Source organism: Medicago sativa, chromosome 5 (genome assembly GCF_051527215.1).
Source record: "Medicago sativa cultivar Bolivia chromosome 5, Bolivia_mono, whole genome shotgun sequence".
Lineage (NCBI taxonomy): Eukaryota > Viridiplantae > Streptophyta > Magnoliopsida > Fabales > Fabaceae > Medicago > Medicago sativa.
Window position 1 is genome coordinate 11,924,440 of NC_140753.1, and position 9,844 is coordinate 11,934,283.

The window sequence follows — 9,844 nt, forward strand, 5'->3', positions numbered from 1 at the left end:
TTCATTATTGATTTTGTTACACTTTTTATTCTTGCATTGGACATTCATCTCATCATTTATATTTATTTTTATGATATTATTATAATTGTAAATTTAAATAAATTCAATCTAATATACTGACACGTGTATTCGTGCACACAAACTTACAAAACTTATTTAATATCTAACACGGGCAACGCCGGGTCTCTAAACTAGTTATTTATAAAATAAACTTTTTTAATCTATCAAGAAAGGGTATGTTTGGTTTCTTAATAGAATAAAGAGTTTTCTTATAAAGGTGCCCCTAATATGGACCTTAATTTAAAAGGACCATTGGTGGACCTCAACCACTTAACTTGCTATAGCTGGTTACAATTAAAGGTACAAAAATGTGGGACCGATTGGCATTTTGTATTGTATCAATTATACATTGGGAAACTTCACGTTGATTTTTCTAAGCCCCTTCCAAAAAAAATCTAGAGCAGAGAGGAAAAGATGCATAACAAAAATGCTATAGATACAGAGGAACCGCAAACACGTCGAGAGGGAACTGCGGAGATGACATTTTCGCAGCTAAACCACCTCACAGGAAATACAGAGACCGCACAGTGGCGATAAAAGTTTAACATGCGTCCTTTTTGTTCTTTCTTTTCTTCCTATTATACTAAGTTGTTGCACCTCAGCAACAATTTTTTTTTTTTGACAAAAGCAACAAGTTGATTGATACTCAACTGTGTTGTGTTATGTTTCTCTGTTTCTTAGATTAGTTTTTGCTAATAAAAGGCGGAAAATAAAAATGGAGAAAGAAGTTGATTAATCTATTGTCAATTCGTTTTAAATTGTTCCGATCTGCCTTGTAAATAACTACTTATACGGTAGCTTAAAATCCTTGAGGATTGTTTTAATGGGAACTGATCTTGTGTTTAACGACGGGACACTATTGTAGTGGTTACAAAGAGTTCAAGGACACGAGAGAAAGAGAACAAGTATGGAACTGGTCCTATATGGTTTGCAGAAATGGGTTATGTTAAAATTACCCAACGAATCTGAGTTAATTACTGCCCATGCCACTATCAAAGAAAACAAAACAATTGCAACCTGTTATACTAGGTAAAAGATGGTGGACCATGGGTGGACCTTAAATATTAAGGACCATATTAGGGACTCCCTTCTTATAAATAATTAAAAAGAGTTTATTTTGTCTCACAAACTTAACTCTTTTTTTAATGACAAATATTGATTGTTAGATTAATATTTAGTCCATATTGTCATTCTTAAAGTTCTATTTAACCAAGTAAGATTATATTCTTGTAAAACGAGTTTTTACGAGGGACAATTTAGATAATGCAATTGTTTTTTATTAATTTAAAAAAAATGAGACTGGCTAGTTTTTTATTGTACAGATTGAACCCGCCAAATTTTACTATTAAATTTTTCTCTCTATCAAATAATATACTCCCTCCGGTCACTATTATAAGCAAAAGTTCACTTTTTATATTCATTCAATAAATGATGTATATAGTCTAAATATAGACCACATACATCATTTATTGAATGAACCTAAAAAGTCAACTTTGTTTATAATAGTGACCGGAGGGAGTATGTAACAAACAAACTTAATGAACTATCTTAAGCTCGCTCATTCATGCACACTCATTATTAGATATAAAATATATGATTACAATTTACATGTTTGAGAGAGACTCAGTTATATGACAACAATACACGCCTCAGCCCTCATGCATGGGAATCCAGATCCTCTTGACAGTGATACTAGGAATTTATCTTCCTTATATTCAAACAAGAAGAAAGTGGGATTGGAAGTGGTTTACTCTTTAGGAAGAATGCTGTTATAAACGGGATAATACGTTTCCAGTTCAAGTTCATCCAAGATCTGTTGTGTAGCCCACAAATATGAAGAGTGCCCCTCAATGTGATCTGTCACGTCAACCTGAAAATCCAGTGCGTTTTAGCAAAATGTCCATATCCATTAAACTATAAATTCCAATTTCCAGCAGACTAGCACTAATCATAGAAATCAAAATAGCAACTTGCTAATTGCAGCTGTGCCCAAATATATTTTAAAAATATCCAAAAAAAACAATTGTGTGGTGAAGAGGATGGAAAAACTTACATTTTGGATTCCAGGAATATCGATTGGCTGGATTCCAGCTAAACCTTGAGAAAGTAAGCTGCACAAAATTAATATATTAGTTTCTATTTACTAAAAGTGTTCAACCTATCTCTCTATGGATTAGGTGAGACAGTGCCTCACGGTCATACACAAAAAAGGTATGATGCAAAAATTGCTCATAAATCCAAAATCATGACAAGGTTATGGATCCAGATCAACATATGGAAGTCAATAAACAAAATCAATGCACATATGAAATACTGGTCACTGTTGTAGCATCAGAATGCCCCTTAACTTAGGGGAATTAGTCACTTTAGTCCCTGAATCGGAAGGGATTCGTCACTTTAGTCCCTGAATGCAGATAAATTGCAAAATAGTCCCTGAATGTAGACTTTGTTAGTCAATTTAGTCCCTGAATGCAAACTTCGTTAGTCAATTTAGTCCCTGAATGTAGACTCTGTTAGTCACTTTAGTCCCTGAAATTGACCATGCAGGGACTGTTTTGCAATTTCTCTTCATTCAGGGACTAAAGTGACGAATCCTCTCCCATTCAGGGACTAAAGTGACTAATTCCCCCTTAACTTACAACTTAATGCTTATAACTGCATAAAAAAATTTATCTATAGATGTAGTGAGAACCACAAATACAACTTTAAGCCATTCCATTTTTTTATTTTGGACTGAATTCTTGCAAGAATTATCCCTATGTACTGTGGGTCAACTGAAAGAATCGATGGTGCTGAATAAAATCTACCACTACATTTTCATGTACCTGGCACGGAAAGCAACTCCAAGCATCCAGTCGGTCCTTGAATAAGCATTTATAAATCTTCCAGCTACCATCTACAGAATACAAGGATATATCATTGAAACTAATAAAAACTTTATTTTCATCACACCTGTGAGAATGAGAATGTACTAACTATGAAGAGAAAAACCGAATTCATTTCTACCTTTCTAGCAGCTTCCCAATTCACATCCTTGATTGCAATGGGTGCTCCAAGAAGGACAACTCTTTCTACAAGTTCAGCTGCCAATAAACAGAAGGAGCATTTTTCATTTAATCACAGCTGCCAAAAAACAGAAGAAGCACCTCACATAGACATGAACTATTATGTAATGTCCCCATCACCAGAGTCGAAAAGTTGTAAGGGGGGAAAAGCTTATCCTTTGACCAGTAAAGAAAGGAAAACAATCTATCATATCGAAGACCAAAAATATTAAAAGAAACAAAGTAGGAACACCTACCATGGTTTTCCGTTTCAGCCAAACACTCTAGACACTTGAAAATAACTCTTGCTCCAAGTGAGTAACCTATAAGTGTCACAGGCCTGAAACTCAGATTAAAAATATTGCATATTCCATCGTTTTAAGGAGCAGAACTTTTTAAAGAAACTTCTAAACAAGATAAATACCTATTTCCCTGCAATCCTCCCAATAACACTTCAGCAAGCAGCTTCCCTGCCTTGTCTGATCTGAAAAGTAAAGTAAACTTAGATAGGCAAAATAAATAAGAAATTACGAATGGAATCGAGACAGTGAAACATCCTTTTTTTACCATGTCGTTTGTCTAAAAAAGGGATAAACATGAACAGATATATTCTAGCCACCCCAAAACACATTGATTTTTCATAGTTCATATACTTTACGGGGTTCCTTTTTTTTGGTTGCCCAAGGGATCCCCAGCCGGAAGCCAGAAACTAATCCTTCGAGATACAGGTTCCACTTAAAGGGTTGACCTCTCCCAACAAGTGCTCTTCCATATGCACCACCAAGCAGGGATCAAACCCATGCTCACATGCTTAAGGGACCCCATTATCTGCCAACTGTGCCACGCTATGTAGTATGTAGGTCGTATACTATAAGGCTTTGGCTAGATATATTGCATACGTGTTTTCTTCGGTTTTGTTTAGCCGGTTTGGACATGTGATTCTTGTGTTTGACTTTTTCTTTGCCACTCCATGCACATCTTGTGCTGGAATGGCAAGTGTTCAGTTTAATTCCATTTTAGCTTCTTCAAAAAAACTATAGTCACAGTATACTGTCCATCAAAAACGATAGAAACTCCATGCTTTGCAAAAATTCTATTGCACTTAAAACCAAAAGATAAAATTAAACCTGTCAATAGCAATTGACCACGTGCTGTCTATGAAATCAGTAGCGGCAAGCAATGCAGCTGGCCAAGCCAATGCAGTTAAAAGTGCACTCAAGACAGTCATCATTGCCCCTTGCTTCATCAGCTCCATCGCAATTCCTAATGCATCATAGAAATATTGACATCATACGCAATTCTACTTTATAATATTAAAAAATATTATAAGTCTGAAACTCAAATCAATTACTTGAAGTAAGCCAGTCCTGAATTGCAGTGCTAACAGCAATTAGATTCTTGGACTCCCACTGCAGTGCATACCTAACTTTTGGCAAGGCCATATGAAAAGTTATTTGTTTTGCTAGGACCATGAATCATTAGGGTATTAACATTGCAATTTTACAAATGTAAAGAAACTGTGGGAAAATACGCAATTACAGTACATACATAAAAAAAAGTATGCTATAATGTACAAGAATTGTTCAAAAATCAAAACCTGCACAAAAATAAGTGGTATAAAAAGGTGACATATATTAACTCAAAGTTGAATTATTCAAAAATACTGAAAATATTTTTAAAAAAATTAAATAGAAGACAAATTCCTTTCACTGTGCATCCTTTGAAATAGTTCACAGACCAGGGCAAAAGGTGAAAAAATACTAACTCAAAAGTTGAAATGTTCAAAACAAAGTAATAAAAATATTAAAAGACTCCAAATAAAAGACAAGAAAGAAATCTACTTACAACATATCCTTTTAAATATTTCCCAGACCAGACCAAACTAATTGAATTGTTAAGAAAAAATGAAAATACTAATTTTTTTTAAATAAAAGACAAAATATATTCACTCATGGACCATGAATCACCTTATTTAAAAAAAACTAAAACCGCCTTGTACTCCACTATAGGCAAGACATCTTTCATACTCTAAAGCATTTGCGACCACTTTAGCCCCTTTTGCCAGTTTTGCGGAAACCACAACATAATGCAATACTGAGAATAGACTAGGCCAACACAATATCAAAAACTAAAGAAGGAAGGATTATCAAAGTCAATTGAAGGAGTATTTTTGCATTATACCTAGCTGATGTGGGAGCTTAACAATATCAACTACATTTTCCTAAACAATGATTATCGAAATGACATTTATTGGAGATGGAAAGTGGCAAAATTTCTACCTCTCCAAATTGTCATTCTGTCCTTCCCATGGCCTTACAAAATCATCTTCCTCAAAGACAAATCCGGAAACCAATATCTCAACCGCCAATCTCTGCAAGCAGAAGTAATAAGAGTCTGATATGGAACAATGAACTTAGTGCAAAAGTATTGCTATACAATACAAGGTTAAAAAAGTTCATGCATACATGTCCTTGCATGCACATGGATCATAACTCGATCAAGCAAGAAATGTCACCAAAAAGTAAGAATACGACAAAATCAATAAATGCTTACGCCTTGGTTATGGTTGTCACCTATAGCTCTGAATTCAAATTCGTCAACACTCCCAACTCTTCTAGCCATTTTGGTTCCAGTAAGCCCTGCTCCAGCAGCTGGTTGAACAAAGACACACAAATTACTTTTATTATCTAGAAAAGGAACATCATTAGCACTAAAAAAAGGGTAATGAGAATTGTCCTACAGATCATAAATATGTCCTAAAAACAGATTAAAATAGAATGTACTAGTACTACAAAGAAATATTGTAAATTAGAAATGTCCCGTGCTCCCGATAATAAAATATAGGACGTACTAATGGGCCTGTGGTTTCCACCAGATTGTTAATGAGCTATAAAACAAAAAGAGTTTAATTTTATAATGTACAAATTTTTTACACATGCAACCATTGATTGATGTGTTGCCACATCAATTAATGAGGTATGACAAGTCACGTGTTTTTAACTCATTAAATGATGTGTCAATACACCATTGGATGCATGTGTAAAACTTTTTTACACCGACAGTGTATATGAATTGAACTCAAACAAAAATCCCATACAACCCTTCTAACGCGCCTTGTGAAAAGGCAATTCAAACTGTTCCCTTTACAGTTTGACTAGTAGTTATAAAACATATTTCATTGAAGAAATTACTGCACGCAGGTTGATCAACAAATTGCAGCAACAAAATGTATAAATTGACCAGTAATGTAGCACAAAAAACCATCACATTGAGGATCAACCCAAAACCCCAGATTGAAAATAGTGCTGGCCTAAATCTCTAAGAAATATAAGCATATGAATAATGATTTGGTGGTCCTGATAATATCATTAAACAACACAGAAATCACAGAGAGCTACTTGGCATGAGAAGATTCTAAAAATCCAATCAAACATGGACATATATATACCTCCAAATGAGGCAGCAACAGCAACAGAACCAGCAACAGTTCCTGCTGCACTAGCAGCTGCTGCAAATCCACCTGCTCCAATAACAGGGATCAAAGTACCTAAAGTTGGAGCCAAAGCACCAAGTCCTGCAGCAATTGCTGGGGCAGCTAATCCTGTTTTGTGCTTAAAAGTGAAAACAGTCAAATCCACAAAGAAACTTGTTCAATTCAAATCAAAACACAAAATATGTTATGGAATTATTCATTTATACCACCAGTAATAGCCATCAAAGCTCCCCCAGTTAACGCTGCAGCACCAATAATACCACCCCGCTTCCATTTAGCCCAGCCGCTTTCATTTGATTGAGCTTCTTTATTTGATTCTTGCTCTTTAACGATCGCCATTGCAGAACTAGAAACTATCATCTCAACAGCCTCCTGCAAAGTGAAATTTAATTATCAAATTTAGAAGTAGAAGATATGGGGGCTATGGGGTCTGTTAATGTGAGATTTAATAAAAGAATAGTTTAAACCAAATCTTATAACATATAATCATGTAGAAGAATCAGGCTCAACATGTAGCTTTAAAAATTAAGATGAATTTATAAGCTGTATTCACCAGAGTGAGGATGATTCTTTACATATCTTTTTAATACATTATAAACAGTAAAAACAACTCTTACAGTCATATCTCGTGATAACCTCAACATATAAAAAATTGGTTCCCGATCATATAAAAATAATAATCAAAAGATTTATTTGACAAACCATTTTTGTCCACTTGATATCGAGCCAAGTTGCAAGCAGCCGTAGAGCCACGCGATGTCGAGCATCATATCCCTTTCTTCTCCGAGTATATTTTGTGTTTTTTTCACCAATATCCGACAAACAAGCAGCGAGAAGTTGGTAGAGAACTGTCACTTTCCTCTGATAGCTGAGCATCATTAACTCTTCAACTGGACCTTCATCAGTCTTACTGTTAGAAGATCCCTCATGTGGGTCTTCTTCACATTCAAAGAAAAGAGTATCTTCCTCTTGCTGAGTCTCCAAATGCATGTCTACCTTCTCAGAATTTGGTTGAACATCGGCAGTTGAAAACTTCTCACGACATTCATGCTCGTATTCACGCAACTTCTTTCGTTTTGACCTCGAAGACTCTGAATTTTTTTCTAAGCTAAGAACCAAAGCATCAACTGCTTCCGACAAAGCAAGCTCTTGATCTAACCTTTTAGCATTATCATCATCATATTCTTCTGACAATAGTCTCAAGAACTGCAGCATTCACATGCATTATCTTTAAGTGATTTATCAATAAAAAAATTAAACATATGAACACAAAACAACTAAAAACAAAAAGTTATGCCACACAGCACCAAACTTTATACACAAAAATACACCGACACCAATGCAATAGTAAGTAAAGAAGACGGAAAAAAATAAGAACAGTGTGGAACAGTTAACATGAGTAACAGTAATAAACATAGCTTGGTGGTTGAGCAGTTAAGCTCCTCACAAACAAATTGAAAACTAATAATTTTAGTATCTTTTGGCAATTCTTTTTATCGACACATCGCAGCTGGGTTTATAAACACGATTCAAATATGCATGAGATATCATTTGACACCACCATCTTGCTCAGCAAAAGAGTTCAAAGGTCCTAATACGTGCTAAGAGGCAAATAAATTACATTTGTATACATAGAAGAACAAGAATAAAAAAGGTATGATGCTATGAAGCAACGAAACTAACACTTCGACATGGATTTTAATTTTGAAAAATGAATTAATTGAATGTAATTACATGTGTACGTGTCGTGTTGGTGTTGTGTTGGTGACAGATACTAACACGTGTCAGACATCGGACACACCTTCGATCAAAAGTGCTACATAGGTATGATATTATAATCCCCTCACTTTACGAACAAAGGATGGAGTATGCAATAAATGAAATTTCAACACATTTACCATGATTTAAAAAGCATACTTAAAGCAACAAAACCGAGTAAATTATTTAATTCATATACATCGTCAGCATAAAGATTTTTTAGACTGCCTATCAATCATCCTTATCACATCACTAAAAGCATTTGACTTTAATCAAAACTACTTATAAAGCTACACATATGTCCGACTGTGATTTCCTTTCCTAACTGTTTAAAACTTTTTACACTCACAATGTATCAAAATCCACATGATACGTAGAATGACATACCGGTCCCACATGACGCGTAGCCACAGAAGAGCCAGAAGTTTCCTCAAGTCCAGACCATGCTGCAGAATCAATATCAAGAAATCTGCACAGAAACAGAACTTTGATTAACTTGAAAGCATTAATCACGAAAATGGCAATGAATTGAATAAAAGAAAAATGATTGATAGAAACGTACATAAAAACGGGGCGAAGCAAACCGGAGGTGTGGTGAACCCAAAGGTCAGGATCTTCGGAAACCGCACGGGTGGAGGTGGAACTGCTCGGAGAAGGAAAATCGTCGGTTGAAAGGCCTAGTGGATGGGTTTGATGAAGTTGTGCTTGGTGTAGAGCAAGGCCGAATAAGGCTCCGGCGGCGTATCTTTGCGTCGGCGTCAGATACGACGGTGATGGCGACGGAGTTGATGACATCAGCACTTTACGCGTGCAGAGTGATCGGAGTAACACGGTGGGTTTGAGAATTCAACTAACTCTTTCTGACGTCAAAGTTTGTATAAAAGCGGTTTTATTTTTCCTATAACTGATTTTTATACATTTCTATTTTTGTACCTTTTCAATTTCATCTTCAAATTTTAAATTTTGTCAAAAAAAAAATCTTCAAATTTTAATCAAACACTGAAAAATACTCATAGTATAAATTAGTGTCACATTTGCGGTTTTTTTTTCCATCTTATTTTTTTTTTAAGGTTTTTTATCTTGATTTTTCTTTCTCTCATAATAATTATCACTTTAGAATATTAATGTAACATTTATTATTATTTTTCATAACATGGCCTTAGTTAATAATTACAATTCTCCGTAAAAAAAAAACTTAATTATAGTAAATAATACTACTAATTTTACCATTAAAGTTAATATAATTAATCATTTCTTTAAAAATTGTGATTCTTTTCTAACAAAAAAAACAAGCACCACTCAAATATGATGTTGATTTTAAAACATATGAAGTATTAATTTTTATACAGATTTAACATTAAACTATTTTGTACGAGTATTTGATGTTGCATTGTTGATCATTTAATGCATGCAAGGAGGATTTTGTCTCTCATAGAGGTCTTAAATAAATCGAATTATTAATCTCTTTAATTACACATAGATAACATAT

The 9,844-nt window shown here is 34.5% G+C and overlaps 1 protein-coding gene across 2 annotated transcripts; it reads right to left on the reverse strand.

Moving 5' to 3' along the window:
* Nucleotides 1-1,599: 1,599 nt before the first annotated feature.
* LOC146920072 (transmembrane and coiled-coil domain-containing protein STS1-like) lies at nucleotides 1,600-9,240 on the reverse strand. Of its 2 annotated transcripts, none has more exons than XR_015011655.1 (15): nucleotides 8,918-9,240; nucleotides 8,743-8,824; nucleotides 7,300-7,803; nucleotides 6,804-6,969; nucleotides 6,553-6,705; nucleotides 5,658-5,755; nucleotides 5,384-5,475; nucleotides 4,456-4,526; nucleotides 4,232-4,367; nucleotides 3,529-3,588; nucleotides 3,362-3,427; nucleotides 3,067-3,143; nucleotides 2,886-2,956; nucleotides 2,114-2,171; nucleotides 1,600-1,930 (listed from the first exon to the last, which is right to left on the reverse strand). XR_015011655.1 is itself a non-coding variant. In XM_085713459.1 (15 exons), exons 1-15 carry the CDS (start codon nucleotides 9,148-9,150, stop codon nucleotides 1,808-1,810), a joined length of 2,007 nt encoding a protein of 668 aa, XP_085569585.1. In that variant the 5' UTR covers nucleotides 9,151-9,240; the 3' UTR covers nucleotides 1,600-1,807. The 2 variants fall into 2 exon arrangements, 1 of the variants encoding a protein (XP_085569585.1); XM_085713459.1 differs by having other exon boundaries at nucleotides 3,362-3,444.
* Between the last annotated feature and the right edge of the window lie 604 nt (nucleotides 9,241-9,844).